The 22,044-nt window shown below is 41.5% G+C and overlaps 1 protein-coding gene across 1 annotated transcript in view; it reads left to right on the top strand.

Moving 5' to 3' along the window:
• Window positions 1-295: 295 nt before the first annotated feature.
• Window positions 296-22,044, top strand: part of sorcs3.L (sortilin-related VPS10 domain containing receptor 3 L homeolog) — a 147,789-nt gene continuing 126,040 nt past the window's right edge. Inside the window, exon 1 of the mRNA XM_041570087.1 lies at window positions 296-709. Within this exon, the coding sequence (XP_041426021.1) occupies window positions 689-709 (21 nt within the window). The 5' untranslated portion in view covers window positions 296-688. The remainder of the gene's footprint in view (window positions 710-22,044) is intronic.

The raw sequence follows: 22,044 nt of genomic DNA, 5'->3' as shown, positions 1-22,044 counted from the left end.
TCATACTCGTCAGTTATGAGGGGTGGGGGGGCAGGTATAGTCCCATTTAGGGACCCCCCCCCAGTAGTATCAGAAATAAGTGAATTGAGTGAAATTGTAGAAAAAGCCTTTACCCGCAGTAGAGACTAGAGAGACATTAGAGTGTGAGCTGTGTGTGTGAGTAAAGTCTGAGAGGTGTTTGGGGGGGGGGGTTAATAATGTGGATAATGAAGCTGTGGGGGGGGTGATTGTGAGTGAGAGGAGGGGGGGCCGAGTTGGCTCCTCCCCGGTATATAGTGGGGGGGGGGCTGAGGTCTCAGTAGAAGTCGGATCGTTTCTCTCATTCCGCTGATTCCGCGGCTGAAGGGACCGAGTCTCTGGGCGGAGGCGGCGACCCCGGGATGTTTCTCTTCCTCTTTCTCCTCCTGACCCCGAGCTGCGGGGGGGGCATCTCTGTCCGACACTCTCCGACCCCCCGGGGGAGACTCAACTTGTGCTGGATGAGAATGTGCGGGGGGGGTCGGCGCATCTGATTGGGGGTCGGAAGTCAATATTCGGGAGAGAAGAACAGACAGCGGGGGGCTCCCAGCAGGACATAACGTGGCCCCCCCCGGGCCGGAGACACAAGAGGTCGGAGGGGGGGGGACAAGACTTGAGACTCACGAGCGACACTTTCCCCCTCACTGGAGACTCCGCCTATAACCGGGGGATGTTACACTGGGACACTAATGTGAGTAACGACCCCCCCAACCCCCAATATTCTCCCACACCCCCCCCCCCCAATACTCAATGTGTCTCAGGGGAGCGACAGCTGCTCATTTATTACTGGTGAGGGCTGGGGGGGCCTTATAGGATCACAACCCCCCCAATAGATCAGCCTGTGGGGGGGTCACTAGTTACTGACACTTCCCTGAGCCCCCCAGTCTGGGAGATTTGGGGGGACAGGCCGCTGGTTTTATAGGAGGGGGGCTTTATCATCTGTTCCCCCCCACAAACCCAATTAACTGATTTATTAGAGAGAAACCGAATTATTTATTTTATTAACTAATTCCCCCCCATAATGTGATTATTGACAGGAGAGTGGGAGGAGTCACATACTGACTGGGCACCAACAGGTTAAACGAGTGACATTCCTGTATCTCTTTAGATCTCATTATTAACCCTTTCATTACACACTGGCATCTGCTGACACATTATCCCACCAGGCGGCGCTCTCCCCCCCTTTATACACAAGGGTTAATAACGGCAACTGACGGAGGCCTCTGTGTCCCCTTCATTATATTTCTCTATTAATATTATTATTATTATTATATCTCTATTATAACTCTACAACTATTACATATCTATTATATCTCTATACACTCACTGTCTCTCAGCCAGACACTAGTGATCAGCCTAGTGATCAATGGGTTAACCGGGGTGTCACTTCTCACTTGGAGCCCCCCATTGGGAAATACTCAGCAGTTCTTGTAATTTTCACCCCTGTGAGTCCTCAGCAGCCCCCCAAATTTATTTATTACTGGGGAAGTGAAAGAAGCTGAATCCTCGTGAGCCTGCAAATGTACAGTTTCCTTTTAGACTGTCTCACCCCGACATTAATTGGGGGTTTATCTGAACTTATTGATAAATATGTGTCTAACTGTAAATATATATTTATATAATACACAAAAGCCATGAATATCCTGTAAATTATATCCTTATAAACGGTGAGTTCTGATGTCATCAGTTATAATCGGTGAGTTCTGATGTCATTTCTGTCACATGACTCATTGAACTTTGTGTATTATAATAAATAAAGTACCCCCAGTTGTAAAATATGAGGATATTAGAAGTTACCTCGGAGTTCCATGACCTGTATAAAAACACTCGGCCTTCGGCCTCGTGTTTTTATATGGTCATGAAACTCCTCGGTAACTTATAATATCCTTATATTTTACAAAAGGGGGTACTTTATTCACTATATAATACACAAGAGCCATGAATATCTTGTAAATTATATCCTTATAAATGGTGAGTTCTGATGTCATCAGTTATAAACGGTGAGTTCTGATGTCATTTCTGTCACATGACTCACTGAAACTTGAGTATTATAATAAATAAAGTGCCCCCAGTTGTAAAATATAAGGATATTAGAAGTTACCTTGACCTGTATAAAAACATATGGTCATGAAACTCCTCGGTAACTGATAATATCCTTATAATTTACAAGAGGGGGTATTTTATTCACTGTATAATACACAAAAACCATGAATATCCTGTAAATTATATCCTTATTAATGGTGCTTAGTGATGTCATTTCCGTCACATGGCATAAAACGTGTGTTATAATAAATAAAGAACCCTTATTATTAAATATGAGGATATTAGAAGTCACCTCAGAGTTCAATTATCTGTATAAAAACACTCAGCCTGCAGCCTTGTGCCTTTATATGGTCACAGAACAACCCCTAAGTGACTTCTAATATCCTTATCATTTACAGTAGGGGGTACATTATCCCTTATAATACATGAGTGATACTCAGAGTTCCCTGTATAACTCAGCCTGCAGCCTTGTGCCTTTATATGGTCACAGAACAACCCCTAAGTGACTTCTAATATCCTTATCATTTACAGTAGGGGGTACATTATCCCTTATAATACATGAGTGATACTCAGAGTTCCCTGTATAACTCAGCCTGCAGCCTTGTGCCTTTATATGGTCACAGACCCCTCAGTGACTTCTAATATCCTTATCATTTACAGTAGGGGGTACATTATCCCTTATAATACATGAGTGATACTCAGAGTTCCCTGTATAACTCAGCCTGCAGCCTTGTGTCTTTATATGGTCACAGAACAACCCCTCAGTGACTTCTAATATCCTTATCATTTACAGTAGGGGGTACATTATCCCTTATAATACATGAGTGATACTCAGAGTTCCCTGTATAACTCAGCCTGCAGCCTTGTGTCTTTATATGGTCACAGAACAACCCCTCAGTGACTTCTAATATCCTTATCATTTACAGTAGGGGGTACATTATCCCTTATAATACATGAGTGATACTCAGAGTTCCCTGTATAACTCAGCCTGCAGCCTTGTGCCTTTATATGGTCACAGAACAACCCCTCAGTGACTTCTAATATCCTTATCATTTACAGTAGGGGGTACATTATCCCTTATATATAACTCAAGTGATTACAGGACACAATACAGATCTAGGATGCCCAGAGCAGCAGAAGGGACAGAATACAGGAGATGACTCATATACAGGTATCAAGTCTGATTTTTACAGCTATATAACAAGTATTACAATACGGGGAATATTTTTAGAAAACCCACATAATTGGGGACCCTAATGACACAGGACAGTTGGGGCGGGGGTTACCCTGGCATGACCTGGGCATTGCCAAAAACCTCTTGGATTACTGTCCCTTTAAACAGCAAGCTGATGAGCAGACACTCCTTCCCTGCCACGGGCTCCACCCAGCTGTTTAACCTCTGATGTGCCAAACTGGGACTGAAAGGAGACAAAACAATGAATTCTAATTGCAGGTTATTTACTTGTATGAACTGAAGGGAAGTGTGGCCTGAGGTCATGGGGAAAAAGTATATTACATAAGCAAATTAAAGGGCAAATAGATGTGACAATAGTGACAATACTGTACTGGGCAATAATGTACTCTTCATTTCTCCTTTAAATCCTGATTATGGAATTAAAGGGGAACTCCAGCCCTAACTATTTCAATATTGGAGATAAAAATATAATTCTAAGCAACTTCCCAATATCCATTCATTCCTCATTCTCACTGGGTTTATAGTTCTGTGTAACTGTCATTGTGTCTGTCCCTTTCTCTGCACTGCTGTTTCTGACTCCTGATACAACTTCCCAATATCCATTCATTCCTCATTCTCACTGGGTTTATAGTTCTGTGTAACTGTCATTGTGTCTGTCCCTTTCTCTTCTCTGCACTGCTGCTTCTGACTCCTGATACAACTTCCCAATATCCATTCATTCCTCATTCTCACTGGGTTTATAGTTCTGTGTAACTGTCATTGTGTCTGTCCCTTTCTCTTCTCTGCACTGCTGCTTCTGACTCCTGATACAACTTCCCAATATCCATTCATTCCTCATTCTCACTGGGTTTATAGTTCTGTGTAACTGTCATTGTGTCTGTCCCTTTCTCTGCACTGCTGCTTCTGACTCCTGATACAACTTCCCAATATCCATTCATTCCTCATTCTCACTGGGTTTATAGTTCTGTGTAACTGTCATTGTGTCTGTCCCTTTCTCTTCTCTGCACTGCTGCTTCTGACTCCTGATACAACTTCCCAATATCCATTCATTCCTCATTCTCACTGGGTTTATAGTTCTGTGTAACTGTCATTGTGTCTGTCCCTTTCTCTGCACTGCTGCTTCTGACTCCTGATACAACTTCCCAATATCCATTCATTCCTCATTCTCACTGGGTTTATAGTTCTGTGTAACTGTCATTGTGTCTGTCCCTTTCTCTGCACTGCTGCTTCTGACTCCTGATACAACTTCCCAATATCCATTCATTCTCACTGGGTTTATAGTTCTGTGTAACTGTCATTGTGTCTGTCCCTTTCTCTTCTCTGCACTGCTGCCTCTGACTCCTGATACAACTTCCCAATATCCATTCATTCCTCATTCTCACTGCTACATTGTTTCAGGAATAAAAACCAGCAGTGCAGTGAATGGGAAGTTGCTTAGAATCAGGCAAATCGTTCAGCCCCAGGAGTTACAGCAGCAGTTGTTCTTATACAGTGGATGGGGGGTTAGTACTGAGGGACCTCATTTTTTGTCAGTGGGTTACACATGTGACCTGCTGAGACCCTTATTTCAATAGACAAATTGGGGGTGTCACTTATGTCGGGCTCCAGTCCAGCAGGTGAGTTATACAAGGGAACACTAGGGGGCGCAGTGACACTGACAAAAGCCTGACAATAAATGACTGTGAGTCTATTGGATATTGATCAATGTCCCATAATGATCAGATCTCCTGAGTCCCCTGTATCTCAGTGGAATAACTATTGAGGTGCAGGGGACACCCTCTTTGGCCCCATAAGCAGACGTTAAGGTAACAAAATAATTTAGGCATGTGAGGCTCAAGTCTACAGGGGGTCCCTGTCTCTTTAAAAACAATACTTGAAATATTGGGGCGACTGACATTGTGATATTTCCATGCTGTGATTGGACAGGAGAATGCCTCTTTGTGATTGGCTAGGAAAACACCATCGCTGTTGAAAGGTAATCATGTACCCAATGAATCCAGCCAGAGAATCTATAGACCTAATGTTGAGGGTTCAAGTACAGGCTGGTCCGGTCAGTGTAGTGATTGTACATAGTGATTGGAGCTGCCATACTGTCTTGTGCCCCTTGCGCTGTACTCTAATGTTTCTATTGCAGAATGAGAGGGGTCTGTGCATGTGGGGGTCGCACTGTGTTGGGGTCGTACTGAGGAGGGGTCATTAAGCAGCAGTGCAGTTGGTTATTAGTGAGGGTTTCAGGAGTCGCTTCCTGTTAATAGCAGTGATCATGTGCAGCAGTGCAGACTCACAGGCATCGCTTTGTTTCAGGAATAATGTGAGGGGCACAAGGACCCTGCTGGGGGCAGTTATACACATATATAGATATATAATACGTAGAATGATAAAGGTTCCTATGTGGGACCGAAACGTCGGACTAATAAACCTTTTTTTCTTTGTTTGACACTTTTTGTCTTGTTATTTAAATCCTGTGAGTTCCATCATTCTACGTATTGTTTCAACTATCGCTACATGAGCACCCAGGTCTTGACTACGTATATATATAAATAAATATATATTCTTCCCTGACTGCCAGCTCCGTTTATTTCTCGCAGCCCATGTGACCCTGCAGTCACTCACAGTCTGACAGTCATATACAGGGTGAGGTCACGGCAGAGATGCCCAGTGATTGGCCAATCACATGATCTAATGTCCCAGAATTCAGTCTCAGGGAGAAGGTGCAAGTTCTTTGCTGATTGGTCACATTGTATCGAATATTCAGCCTCCAAACAGCAAATTAAAGAGGGGAAATTGCATTTTATTTATTAATGTCCAGTGTGCGGGGAGTTGTTGGATTTGGGCGAGGGAGCAGCGTTGGGCACGTTGCAGAGTTGGATAATTACTGAGAAATTACTCTGAATTATTAATGTTGATTTTCTGCCCAAACCGTTTGTTGCTCATATTAAACTGCTGTCAGACCTGTCCCGGGGGGAATGGACGTAATACTGGGGAGGTGGTACAAAACTCTCCCTCTAACATCCCTTACCCCCCTTAACATTGAACCTCCTTTCCTCTAATCTGATTGGCTCCCTCCTGTCTCCTGGGTGGAGCTTCTGGTGATTCAGAGAGTTTATTATATGGTCCCCTTATATATTTATATATAGTGATCATATCCCCCTATATATTTATATATAGTGATCATATCCCCTTATATATTTATATATAGTGATCATATCCCCTTATATATTTATATATAGTGATCATATCCTCCTTATATATTTATATATAGTGATCATATCCCCCTATATATTTATATATAGTGATCATATCCCCTTATATATTTATATATAGTGATCATATCCCCTTATATATTTATATATAGTGATCATATCCCCTTATATATTTATATATAGTGATCATATCCCTCTTATATATTTATATATAGTGATCATATCCCCCTTATATATTTATATATGGTGATCATATTCCCCTTATATATTTATATATAGTGATCATATCCCCTTATATATTTATATATAGTGATCATATCCCCTTATATATTTATATATAGTGATCATATCCCTCTTATATATTTATATATAGTGATCATATCCCCCTTATATATTTATATATGGTGATCATATTCCCCTTATATATTTATATATAGTGATCATATCCCCTTATATATTTATATATAGTGATCATATCCCCCTTATATATTTATATATAGTGATCATATCCTTTTATATATTTATATATAGTGATCATATCCCCCTTATATATTTATATATAGTAATCATATCCCCCTTATATATTTATATATTGTGATCATATCCCCTTATATATTTATATATGGTGATCATATTCCCCTTATATATTTATATATAGTGATCATATCCCCTTATATATTTATATATAGTGATCATATCCCCTTATATATTTATATATAGTGATCATATCCCCTTATATATTTATATATAGTGATCATATCCCCATATATATTTATATAAAGGATCCCGTTCTCATCCTCAAAACTATAGGCTGGTTAGTCTGACGTCAGTGGTAGGAAAGCTTTTCGAAGGGTTAATAAAGGATAAAATACTGGACTTCATAGCAAATCATAATACTATGAGTGTGTGCCACATGGTTTTATGTGTAATAGATCTTGCCAGACTAACTTAATTTCTTTTTATGAGAAGATGAGCAGGGACCTTGATTCTGGGATGGCAGTGGATGTGATTTACTTAGACTTTGCTAAAGCATTTGATACAGTGTCACACAGAAGGTTACTGGTTAAATGAAGGAATGTTGGCCTGGAACATAGTATTTGTACCTGGATAGAGAACTGGCTAAAAGATAGACTACAAAGAGTGGTGGTAAATGGAACATTTTCTAATTGGACCAGTGTTGTTAGTGGAGTACCGCAGGGCTCTGTACTAGGTCCCTTGCTTTTCAACTTGTTTATTAATGACCTGGAGGTGCCATTGAAAGTACTGTTTCTATTTGTGCAGATGAGACTAAATTGTGCAGAACTATAGGTTCCATGCAGGATGCTGCCACTTTGTACAGTGATTTGTCTAAACTGGAAAACTGGGCAGCAAACTGGAAAATGAGGTTCAATGTTGATAAATGCAGGTTATGCACTTTGGCAAAAATAATATAAATGCAAGTTATACACTAAATGGCAGTGTGTTGGGAGTTTCCTTAAATGAGAAGGATCTTGGGGTCTTTGTAGATAACAAGTTGTCTAATTCTGGGCAGTGTCATTCTGTGGCTACTAAAGCAAATAAAGTTCTTGTATAAAAAAGGGCATTAACTCAAGGGATGAAACCTAATTGTGTCTCTTTATAGGTCCCTGGTGAGGCCTCATCTGGAGTATGGGGGCAGTTTTGGACTCCAGTCCTTAAGAGGGATATAAATGAGCTGGAGAGAGTGCAGAGACTAAGTGCAACTAAACTGGTTAGAGGGAGGGAAGAGTTAAATTATGAGGGGAGACTGACAAGGTTGGGGTTGTTTTCTCTGGGGGAAAAAAGGCGCTTGTGAGGGGACATGATTAGACTTTACAAGTACATTAGAGGACATTATAGACAAATAGCAGGGGACCTTTTTACCCATAAAGAGAATCACGTACCAGAGGCCTCCCCTTCAGACTAGAGGAAAAGAAGTTTCATTTAAAGGAACAGAGTAGGGGGTTCATCACAGTGAGGACAGTGAGGTTGGGGAATGCACTGCCGGGTGATGATTCAGTTAATGACTATAAGAGGGACTTGGAGGATTTCTTGGACAGACATAATACAAAGGCTATTGTGATACTAAACTCTATAGTTAGTATAGATATGGGGATATATCATTTATGTGACAGTAGGGAGGGGTGTGTGTATGGGGCTGGGTTTTCATTTGGAGGGGTTGAACTTGATGGACTTTGTCTTTTTTCAACCCAATTTAACTATGTAACTATATATATATATATATATATATATATATATATATATATATATATATAGCTTTACTGTCTTTTCTCCAAAGTGATCAATCAAACTGAATGGAACAATCTAATACAAGTGAACCATAAGGATAATTATGACAATAAATCCATAATTGAGCCCCTCTGATATAATTCTCACGCCGCTGTTCTATTTTACTCACATTTTGCAAATCGGGAAACTTTACGTAGAAAGAAATATTTTCAACAGAAAAGTCAAATTATAAAGATATAATTCAGAGCTCAGAAGAAAGTGATATAATTAACAACCTCTTGTCTTCCTGCCTAATTATATGGCAGATTAAAAGCCTTCATTACAGCTGTTTAATGTGATCACTCAGAGTTCTGGCAATTCTATTTGTGATCTGCGAGTAGTGACCTCCCCTTTGTATTGGAAACAAACTGACCTGTACAGTCACAGCAAGATCCATCCATGTCCCTCTCCCTCCTGAACCCCAACTTTCCAACACACGTGACTTGGAATCTGCTGATACTTCTGTGTGAGAAAACTATAATTTACTGCATTGGAACTGGTGATTCCTCATTAAATATCTGTGATTTTTAATATGATACGGGAGTTACTGTGTCTATATATTATACAGTTACTGTCTGTGTGTATATGATATGGGGGTGTCTATATATTATACACTTACTGTCTGTGTGTATATGATATGGGGGTGTCTATATATTATACACTTACTGTCTGTGTGTATATGATATGGGGGTGTCTATATATTATACACTTACTGTCTGTGTGTATATGATATGGGGGTGTCTATATATTATACAGTTACTGTCTGTGTGTATATGATATGGGGGTGTCTATATATTATACAGTTACTGTCTGTGTGTATATGATATGGGGGTGTCTATATATTATACACTTACTGTCTGTGTGTATATGATATGGGGGTGTCTATATATTATACAGTTACTGTCTGTGTGTATATGATATGGGGGTGTCTATATATTATACACTTACTGTCTGTGTGTATATGATATGGGGGTGTCTATTTATTATACAGTTACTGTCTGTGTGTATATGATATGGGGGTGTCTATATATTATACAGTTACTGTCTGTGTGTATATGATATGGGGGTGTCTATATATTATACACTTACTGTCTGTGTGTATATGATATGGGGGTGTCTATATGTTATACACTTACTGTCTGTGTGTATATGATATGGGGGTGTCTATATATTATACACTTACTGTCTGTGTGTATATGATATGGGGGTGTCTATATATTATACAGTTACTGTCTGTGTGTATATGATATGGGGGTGTCTATATATTATACAGTTACTGTCTGTGTGTATATGATATGGGGGTGTCTATATATTATACAGTTACTGTCTGTGTGTATATGATATGGGGGTGTCTATATATTATACAGTGACTGTCTGTGTGTATATTATATGGGGGTGTCTGTATAAACCTACACCAAATGGGCTGGAACAAAATGAAATACAATCAGTAGAACACAGAATTCAGGTGCTCAGGGGAGTCACAACTCAAATTAAAAAAGTCTGCTAAAAAGAAAAGAATCAGGAAAAAAATAAAAAAAGAATAAAATGATCCAAAAACTAAATTACCTTTAAACACAATTCCTCTCAACATATTGTGCGCCCAGGGGAGTGACGCCTAAACTCCAGCCTTTTATTGCAGAAGGAGAGAGAAAGGCAGAGACGAGACTCAGTATCACTCACATGTTATTAGAGAAACTGCACAAAGTTTCAGAGACAGGGCCCTCGGCTTCTTCATGGAGCCTCATTAATCTCTCCTTGACCCCAAAATCTCCTCAGCTATTGTGGATCCACCAGTAACTACAACTGAATCACCTTTACCCTCCATGTATTTACTTATACTTCAACCCTCAGAAATCTACAGTGTAGAGACTTCTTTTTCATGAACAGAAAAAGCATGTAGATTGGACAAGACAGTATTAATTGCCCTCATCTTGCCTGTCTCCATCTTGTCCTACTGTCTCCATCTTGCCCTACTGTCTCCATCTTGTCCTACTGTCTCCATCTTGCCCTACTGTCTCCATCTTGTCCTACTGTCTCCATCTTGCCCTACTGTCTCCATCTTGTCCTACTGTCTCCATCTTGCCCTACTGTCTCAATCTTGTCCTACTGTCTCCATGTTGCCCAACTGTCTCCATCTTGTCCTACTGTCTCCATCTTGTCCTACTGTCTCCATCTTGTCCTACTGTCTCCATCTTGCCCTACTGTCTCCATCTTGTCCTACTGTCTCCATCTTGCCCTACTATCTCCATATTCCACTACTGTCTCCATCTTCCCTTCTGTCTCCATCTTCCCTACTGTCTCCATCTTTTCCTACTGTCTCCATCTTGTCCTACTGTCTCCATCTTGCCCTACTGTCTCCATCTTGTCCTACTGTCTCCATCTTGCCCTACTATCTCCATATTCCACTACTGTCTCCATCTTCCCTTCTGTCTCCATCTTCCCTACTGTCTCCATCTTGTCCTACTGTCTCCATCTTGTCCTACTGTCTCCATCTTGCCCTACTGTCTCCATCTTGTCCTGCTGTCTCCATCTTGCCCTACTATCTCCATATTCCACTACTGTCTCCATCTTCCCTTCTGTCTCCATCTTCCCTACTGTCTCCATCTTGTCCTACTGTCTCCATCTTGTCCTACTGTCTCCATCTTGCCCTACTGTCTCCATCTTGTCCTACTGTCTCCATCTTGCCCTACTATCTCCATATTCCACTACTGTCTCCATCTTCCCTTCTGTCTCCATCTTCCCTACTGTCTGCATCTTGTCCTACTGTCTCCATCTTGTCCTACTGTCTCCATCTTGCCCTACTGTCTCCATCTTGTCCTACTGTCTCCATCTTGCCCTACTATCTCCATATTCCACTACTGTCTCCATCTTCCCTTCTGTCTCCATCTTCCCTACTGTCTCCATCTTGTCCTACTGTCTCCATCTTGTCCTACTGTCTCCATCTTGTCCTACTGTCTCCATCTTGCCCTACTGTCTCCATCTTGTCCTACTGTCTCCATCTTGCCCTACTATCTCCATATTCCACTACTGTCTCCATCTTCCCTTCTGTCTCCATCTTCCCTACTGTCTCCATCTTGTCCTACTGTCTCCATATTGCCCAACTTTCTCCATCTTGCCCTATTGACTCCATCTTGTTCTACTGTCTGCATCATCCACTACTGTCTACATCTTGTAACTGTATAATATATAGACACCCCCATATCATATACACACAGACAGTAAGTGTATAATATATAGACACCCCCATATCATATACACACAGACAGTAAGTGTATAATATATAGACACCCCCATATCATATACACACAGACAGTAAGTGTATAATATATAGACACCCCCATATCATATACACACAGACAGTAAGTGTATAATATATAGACACCCCCATATTATATACAGTTATTTTCTCATATACAGAGAGGGCTTTATTCGCAGTGTATTTGCATGTTGTTTTGTAGATTAGAAATAGTCTCTCCTGTATTATTCCCCCACACACACAATATAAAGAGACTATTTGTAGATATTACTCTATACACTATACAATTGTGCCTGATGGATGTGAGTCATTTCTTTGTTTTATATTGTGAATGGGGAGCACTGAATTGGTATGGGGGGGGGGGATTGGATATAAAAATCCCAACAGAAACCCAAGTTCTGTGCATGAGTTGCTACTAAAGTGAGATATTTAACCAAAGCCAATTAGATCCCGAGTGATAACCTTTCCCTTCTGCCTGTGATGTATAATCACATATTAATACGACATGTGATACAACAAATAGACAACATTCTATAACATCGGATTCCTCACCCTATTGTACATAACATTCTTGATATTGAGTTATATCACCCTACTGTACATAACATTCTGTAACATTGGGATCATATCACCCTACTGTACATAACATTCTGTAATATTGGATTTATATCACTCTACTGTACATAAGATTCTGTAACATTGGGATCATATCACCCTTTAGTACATAACATTCTGTAATATTGGATTTATATCACCTTATTGTAAAACACATTCTGTTACATTGGGATCATATCACCCTACTGTACATAACATTTACTCTTGTGCGATTACCCCCTGTTGCCCAGTTAGCGGCCGTATTCAGTATATGGGGCGCATGTTTCAGCTCACTACGGACGCATTAATACAGTTCCCGGTTGTAGTGATAAATGAGCGGAACAATATGGCTGCCGGCGACTGGGTTTATGGCATGTTTAGTTTGTGTCCATTACTTGTCTAGAAATAAATTCCCGGTGCCAAACATCCCATAATTCCGTGTCCCGTGTAGGCGCAGAGGTGTCAGATAGTGAAGTCCGGCGCAATAAATCTCTCTAATATAATTCACACTCCTTGAAACCAGATAAAATAACTTGTCGTCTGAGATTTATAGTAAATTGTACCATGAAGTTTCCGGATTTCTCTGCGCTGGAGCCTCCGTGTTTGGGTCCAATTCTCCCATTAAATCAATTATTTAACAGGATTTCCACTCAACTCTGTGGCACTTTCCTGGGTCCAAGATAAAAGACACCACAGAAAGGTATAAACTCAGGGCAGCTCAGACATAGGGGCGAATCCTCTCTGTCCCCCAAAACTTGCCCCAATCCCTGAATTCAGTCAATTTCTTTGGAAATTTGTACAAATTAATTTCTATTCCTTTGTCCGGCACCAGAGGGAATTCACTTGGGTTTCTCTTTGCTAATTAGCACCTTAATCTCACTGTTTTGTAGCCAACACATGTAATAACCCATCGCTTGTGCTAATGACTCCGCAGGGACTCGCGGCCACTCACTGAGGGATCTACAAATTGCTCAGGATAATGGGGCTCCGTGTTCCGCCTCTTAATAAGCACCGGCCAATCACTTCTTTAATATTCCCACTCTCATCCTCATAGATTGTTTGTCATTCCTTTCAATGAACACGATCCCTCCTTCTTATCCTCCTCCTGCACCTTCATCTACAGAATAACATCACCTGTATGTGAGAGATTATGTACCCCCTACTGTAAATGATAAGGATATTAGAAGTCACTGAGGGGTTGTTCTGTGACCATATAAAGGCACAAGGCTGCAGGCTGAGTTATACAGGGAACTCTGAGTATCACTCATGTATTATAAGGGATAATGTACCCCCTACTGTAAATGATAAGGATATTAGAAGTCACTGAGGGGTTGTTCTGTGACCATATAAAGGCACAAGGCTGCAGGCTGAGTTATACAGGGAACTCTGAGTATCACTCATGTATTATAAGGGATAATGTACCCCCTACTGTAAATGATAAGGATATTAGAAGTCACTGAGGGGTTGTTCTGTGACCATATAAAGACACAAGGCTGCAGGCTGAGTTATACAGGGAACTCTGAGTATCACTCATGTATTATAAGGGATAATGTACCCCCTACTGTAAATGATAAGGATATTAGAAGTCACTGAGGGGTTGTTCTGTGACCATATAAAGGCACAAGGCTGCAGGCTGAGTTATACAGGGAACTCTGAGTATCACTCATGTATTATAAGGGATAATGTACCCCCTACTGTAAATGATAAGGATATTAGAAGTCACTGAGGGGTTGTTCTGTGACCATATAAAGGCACAAGGCTGCAGGCTGAGTTATACAGGGAACAGAGTATCACTCATGTATTATAAGGGATAATGTACCCCCTACTGTAACTGATAAGGATATTAGAAGTCACTGAGGGGTTGTTCTGTGACCATATAAAGGCACAAGGCTGCAGGCTGAGTTATACAGGGAACTCCGAGTATCACTCATGTATTATAAGGGATAATGTACCCCTACTGTAAATGATAAGGATATTAGAAGTCACTGAGAGGTTGTTCTGTGACCATATAAAGGCACAAGGCTGCAGGCTGAGTTATACAGGGAATTCTGAGTATCACTCATGTATTATAAGGGATAATGTACCCCCTACTGTAAATGATAAGGATATTAGAAGTCACTGAGGAGTTGTTCTGTGACCATATAAAGGCACAAGGCTGCAGGCTGAGTTATACAGGGAACTCCGAGTATCACTCATGTATTATAAGGGATAATGTACCCCTACTGTAAATGATAAGGATATTAGAAGTCACTGAGAGGTTGTTCTGTGACCATATAAAGGCACAAGGCTGCAGGCTGAGTTATACAGGGAACTCTGAGTATCACTCATGTATTATAAGGGATAATGTACCCCCTACTGTAAATGATAAGGATATTAGAAGTCACTGAGGGGTTGTTCTGTGACCATATAAAGACATAAGGCTGCAGGCTGAGTTATACAGGGAACTCTCACTCATGTATTATAAGGGATAATGTACCCCCTACTGTAAATGATAAGGATATTAGAAGTCACTGAGAGGTTGTTCTGTGACCATATAAAGGCACAAGGCTGCAGGCTGAGTTATACAGGGAACTCCGAGTATCACTCATGTATTATAAGGGATAATGTACCCCTACTGTAAATGATAAGGATATTAGAAGTCACTGAGGGGTTGTTCTGTGACCATATAAAGACACAAGGCTGCAGGCTGAGTTATACAGGGAACTCTGAGTATCACTCATGTATTATAAGGGATAATGTACCCCCTACTGTAAATGATAAGGATATTAGAAGTCACTGAGGGGTTGTTCTGTGACCATATAAAGGCACAAGGCTGCAGGCTGAGTTATACAGGGAACTCTGAGTATCACTCATGTATTATCATGGGATAATGTACCCCCTACTGTAAATGATAAGGATATTAGAAGTCACTGAGGGGTTGTTCTGTGACCATATAAAGGCACAAGGCTGCAGGCTGAGTTATACAGGGAACTCTGAGTATCACTCATGTATTATAAGGGATAATGTACCCCCTACTATAAATGATAAGGATATTAGAAGTCACTGAGGGGTTGTTCTGTGACCATATAAAGGCACAAGGCTGCAGGCTGAGTTATACAGGGAACTCTGAGTATCACTCATGTATTATAAGGGATAATGTACCCCCTACTGTAAATGATAAGGATATGAGTTATACAGGTAAAGCTATATTGGGAAGTGTAAGGGTCGCTTTTGGATGAAATTATCTAGTGATGAGAAACTCTGGGGGGGGGAGTAAAAAGAAAAAATGTTTTTCTAAATGGCTAAAAATGCATTTTATAATAACTAAAGCTTGTGGAGTGAGTAAATAAGTATAATAAATAGGTTTTATATTGTATCGTTAACCAGGCGAAATATTCTCACTGTACAAATTGCCCTATTTACATTACAGAGGGGCAACTCCACACACATTAATGTCTCTCTTGGGATAGAAAAGGTCACTTTCTTTTTGAATCCACATCCCAATAGAGCGATACCCGGGGGGCAGGAGACCATTGTGTTGCCCCTCAGTCACAGACACTGATGCCCCTTTAAAGACAAGTGGGGCTGGTGCTTTGTTCCATTATTCTTTGCCAAGTTTTAATCAGGGTTGTTCCTTTCCCTGCGCCCGACACCCTCGCATTTCTGCTGATCTGCTGTAGAATCGCAGGAAGATTTATTAGAACCTGTATAATGCAGGACGGCCTCACAGAGGGGACTTGTAATGGATGGGATATTTATTATAATTGCAGACATTCTGGAGGCAGGGGCTGGGGGTTTGCGTACGCAGCGATTTCGCTGTCTGCATCAGCCCCAGACTTCCTGCCGCAATTAGAGAAAAATATAGAAAATGAGAAAAACAGTGTTTTCCGCAGGAATAAAGATCTGGGAGATGTGTGTGTTTATTGTATCCACAGGATTTTGAGAAAGGGGCCTGGCCTTTATTAGTACCAGGGGCCCACAGACTTATACCCAAATACAGAGGGGCCCTGCTGAGACCCCCTTCCCTGTTTATCCTCAGAGGCCCTCGCAGTGACACCCTGTGAATTCCTAATGCATTTAATGCGACATGGGGGTCCCAGGAGACAATTCTGCGACTGAGGGGCTGCTAAGTGCCTTTAATTGAGAAGCTCAGTCTATATATGCAGTGCGTCTGTTCTGGGGGTCTCTGCCGCCATAAATACGGGAAACTCTTTGATATTAACGACTAATGAGAGTTGAAATATCTGCCGTGTGATGCCAACTCTCAGATGGTATAAATCTGACTGATCTCTGTGTCTCTGACTGGTGACAGTTAGCAAGTGATTTCTGTGTCTGACAGGTGACAGTGAGGGACTGATTTCTGTATCTCTGGCAGGTGACAGTTAGGGATTGATTTCTATGTCTGACAGGTGACAGTGAGGAACTGATCTCTGTGTCTCTGACTGGTGACAGTTAGCAAGTGATTTCTGTGTTTGACAGGTGACAGTGAGGGACTGATTTTTGTGTCTCTGGCAGGTGACAGTTAAGGAGTGATTTCTGTGTCTGACAGGTGACAATGAGAACTGATTTCTGTATCTCTGACAGGTGACAGTGAGGGAGTGATTTCTGTATCTGACAGGTGACAGTGAGGGACTGATCTCTGTGTCTCTGATAGGTGACAATGAGGGAGTGATTTCGGTGTCTGACAGATGACAGTTAGGGAGGGATTTCTGTGTCTGACAGGTGACAATGAGGGACTGATTTCTGTGTCTCTGGCAGGCGACAGTTAGGGAGTGATTTCTGTGTTTGAAAGGTGACAGTGAGAACTGATTTCTGTGTCTCTGACTGGTGACAGTTAGCAAGTGACTTCTGTGTCTGACAGGTGACAGTGAGAACTGATATCTGTGTCTCTGACAGGTGACAATGAGGGAGTGATTTCTGTGTCTGAAAGGTGACAGTGAGGCACTGATTTCTGTGTCTCTGGCAGGTGACAGTTAGGGAGTGATTTCTGTGTCTGAAAGGTGACAGTGAGGCACTGATTTCTGTGTCTCTGGCAGGTGACAGTTAGGGAGTGATTTCTGTGTCTGACAGGTGACAGTGAGGGACTGATCTCTGTGTCTCTGACAGGTGACAATGAGGGAATGATCTCTGTGTCTCTGGCAGGCGACAGTTAGGGAGTGATTTCTGTATCTGACAGGTGACAGTGAGGGACTGATCTCTGTGTCTCTGATAGGTGACAATGAGGGAGTGATTTCGGTGTCTGACAGATGACAGTGAGGGAGTGATTTCTGTATCTGACAGGTGACAGTGAGGGACTGATTTCTGTGTCTCTGGCAGGCGACAGTTAGGGAGTGATTTCTGTGTTTGAAAGGTGACAGTGAGAACTGATATCTGTGTCTCTGACAGGTGACAATGAGGGAGTGATTTCTGTGTCTGAAAGGTGACAGTGAGGCACTGATTTCTGTGTCTCTCGCAGGTGACAGTGAGGGACTGATCTCTGTGTCTCTGACAGGTGACAATGAGGGAATGATCTCTGTGTCTCTGGCAGGCGACAGTTAGGGAGTGATTTCTGTGTCTGACAGTTGACAGTGAGAACTGATTTCTGTGTCTCTCGCAGGTGACAGTGAGGGACTGATCTCTGTGTCTGACAGGTGACAGTTAGGGATTTATTTCTGGACCAGTGTCAGGAAGGTGTTTATTAAGTTGCAGCTGTAATGACTCAATAAGATCCCAGAGAATAATTAATAAGGGTGTGAGACCGTGTGTAGCTCAGTGCTGTTTGTTTTGCTGAGTATCTGCAACGGTTGAGGCTTCTTTCCGTGGGATATTTATATCTGTGCCAATGTCTCATTTGCTGGGGGGACAAAGCCGTCCCGCTTGCTAAAACCAGCGCTGTAGAGCTATAGAAGTTTCTTGGCCCAACATTAATGATGCCCCTGACACACAATTGTGTAGCCCATATACACACAACTGTAATAAATACACATGGGACAGTACAGGGGATGGATATCACAATCAAAGCAGTTAGTGAATAGTGTTGATAGTAATTATTTGGCTTTAGGAAAGGAACCAACCTCCTCTCAAACCTTCAAGAGTCTGACCCTGGCGCTAGAGTTTGGGTTTAGGTCACTCAGAGTCCAAGTCAGAACTAAGGCCTTTGGGGTTCAAGTTTAACTCAAGTCTGAGGCTGGAAAAGGTGAAATTGCAGTTAGTATTGAGATGATCTTATCAGGTTTGAAATATGGCCAAGTTTACCGAACATCAACCCAAGACCATGTCTGAAATTGTGTTGCACAGTGGCACAAAGCAAGAAAGAATTTGTGGTGACAAAATGTTTTTGTTGGTTTTCATATGTCTGGAAACCAAGTTCTTCTTGTTTTATTCCAAGTGCAACAGTAGAGAAGGCTCAGAGAAGACCAAGTGCAACAGTAGAGAAGGCTCAGAGAAGACCAAGTGCAACAGTAGAGAAAGCCAAGTGCAACAGTGCAGAAATCGAAATTTCTCTGGCCCCATTTGTCAAGTAGTGCAGAAGGCCAAGTGTAACAGTACACAAAGTACACAAAACCCAGAAATGAACAATAGACAAGCTGAAAAAAGACATGAGAGGAACAAGAAGGCAGAAAAGACATGTCAAGACTAAGTCCACCAGGAATGAGTCCAACACCACAATTGCAACCGTAGACATAAAGAAGAACAACAGAAGACATAAAGAGGTGCAACAGTAGACATAAAGAAGAACAGCAGAAGACATAAAGAAGTGCAACAGTAGACATAAAGAAGTGCAACAGTAGACATAAAGAAGTGCAACAGTAGACATAAAGAAGTGCAACAGTAGACATAAAGAAGTGCAACAGTAGACATAAAGAAGTGCAGCAGTAGACAAAGAAGTGCAACAGTAGACAAAGAAGTGCAACAGTAGACATAAAGAAGTGCAACAGTAGACATAAAGAAGTGCAACAGTAGACATAAAGAAGTGCAACAGTAGACATAAAGAAGTGCAGCAGTAGACAAAGAAGTGCAACAGTAGACATAAAGAAGTGCAACAGTAGACATAAAGAAGTGCAACAGTAGACATAAAGAAGTGCAACAGTAGACATAAAGAAGTGCAGCAGTAGACAAAGAAGTGCAACAGTAGACAAAGAAGTGCAACAGTAGACATAAAGAAGTGCAGCAGTAGACAAAGAAGTGCAACAGTAGACAAAGAAGTGCAACAGTAGACATAAAGAAGTGCAACAGTAGACATAAAGAGGTGCAACAGTAGACATAAAGAAGATGAGAGAGAAACAAGAGTCTAATAGTAGAGAAGGCTAAGAAAAGAGCAGGTCCAACAGGAACGAGTCCAGCATTACAAAAGAATGGTACAATATAAAGGATTGAGATGAGTCTTGACCATGAGATTTCATCAGTGACCAGGAGTTTGATGCATTTTAGGATTTCTTGGCCCAGAGTTTGATGCCAAAGGTCAATAAAGGCCAGAGCAGAAGGCACCCAAGTACCATCATCACTTGCTGGAGATACACAACTGATTAGTTGTAAAGTGTAACATTGTAGCAACACAAACCAAGAGAGGGATGTTTGTCACACAGTGTTGCTTTGTGTATCCACTGCCATTCACTTAAAGTGACAGTAACACCCAGAGGCAGATACTTCTCATTGAAGCTCCAGTGCGTCCGTGCGGTAATTGTGCTTGGAAATTGTTCCTTCTCTTCCTTGGATTTAGCATTTCCCTTTTGTCACTCCATCATTTCCTCTTGTAACTGCAGCAGCCTATCAGCATTGTCTGACCAATTGCAACCGGGCCCAGTGCTGCTGTTCATGCCACAGCCAGAGGATTCTGATTGGCCAGTCTGCCTTAATGAACCAATGCTGAATGTGACTAAATGGGGTGATCAGGAGGTTTGGGGGGTCAGAAGGAGGAGAGAGGATCATTTCTTTACACTGTGAAATCTTAGTGTATTTATCACGTGGGGCAAATGAAATAAATATGTTATTGTATCTGCCCCAGAGTATTTGGCCAGAGTTTGGCCGTTACATGTGACGCTTGGATTGTTAGAAATTCAGATACACTTTGGGGGGGGGGCATTTACTTTCTAGTCGGGAGCAGTGAGATTTATATTTATATTTATCTGTCCCCCCCCCCCCGCCTGCCTGTGATAAATAACAGCGGATTGTTAATGTTTAGCTGCCGGTTACACAAAATGTTCTCTTCCCGCTGTGCCTTCTGCTGCCAAGTTCTGCAACATGTTTCCTTGGTGATGAATATTGTGTGTGTTTTATATATATATATATATATATATATATATGTGTGTGTGTGTGTGTGTGTGTGTGTGTGTGTATATGTATATATATGTGTGTGTGTTTTATATATATATACAGTATGTGTGTGCACCTATACACGTGTACATGCTTCTTTCTCCCCTGTCCGTCTGTATCTCTGTACAAATGTCCCTAGTGTAGCCCCCCAAGTCACCAGCTGTGCCCCCAATAAACCTCACTATGTGTATTCCCAGCTGCACCCCATGTCCCTGCACAGGAATGTGTGTAATTAGCCTGAAACAAAGACAATTAATCGCTGTTGGGGTCTCCAGTAGCAACAGAAGTGACAGAATGGGGGGGGGGATAATCGCTTAGTTTTATCATTAGACCCCCAATGTGATCAGAACCACTTGCTTGTATTATAAGGGATAATGTACCCCCTACTGTAAATGATAAGGATATTAGAAGTCACTGAGGGGTTGTTCTATGACCATATAAAGGCACAAGGCTGCAGGCTGAGTTATACAGGGAACTCTGAGTATCACTCATGTATTATAAGGGATAATGTACCCCCTACTGTAAATGATAAGGATATTAGAAGTCACTGAGGGGTTGTTCTGTGACCATATAAAGGCACAAGGCTGCAGGCTGAGTTATACAGGGAACTCTGAGTATCACTCGTGTATTATAAGGGATAATGTACCCCTTACTGTAAATGATAAGGATATTAGAAGTCACTGAGGGGTTGTTCTGTGACCATATAAAGGCACAAGGCTGCAGGCTGAGTTATACAGGGAACTCTGAGTATCACTCATGTATTATAAGGGATAATGTACCCCCTACTGTAAATGATAAGGATATTAGAAGTCACTGAGGGGTTGTTCTGTGACCATATAAAGACACAAGGCTGCAGGCTGAGTTATACAGGGAACTCTGAGTATCACTCATGTATTATAAGGGATAATGTACCCCCTACTGTAAATGATAAGGATATTAGAAGTCACTGAGGGGTTGTTCTGTGACCATATAAAGGCACAAGGCTGCAGGCTGAGTTATACAGGGAACTCTGAGTATCACTCATGTATTATAAGGGATAATGTACCCCCTACTGTAAATGATAAGGATATTAGAAGTCACTGAGGGGTTGTTCTGTGACCATATAAAGACACAAGGCTGCAGGCTGAGTTATACAGGGAACTCTGAGTATCACTCATGTATTATAAGGGATAATGTAC

The sequence above is a fragment of the Xenopus laevis genome, chromosome 7L (genome assembly GCF_017654675.1).
Source record: "Xenopus laevis strain J_2021 chromosome 7L, Xenopus_laevis_v10.1, whole genome shotgun sequence".
Lineage (NCBI taxonomy): Eukaryota > Metazoa > Chordata > Amphibia > Anura > Pipidae > Xenopus > Xenopus laevis.
Note: the sequence above shows the minus strand (reverse complement) of the source record. Positions and strands in the feature narration are given on the sequence as shown.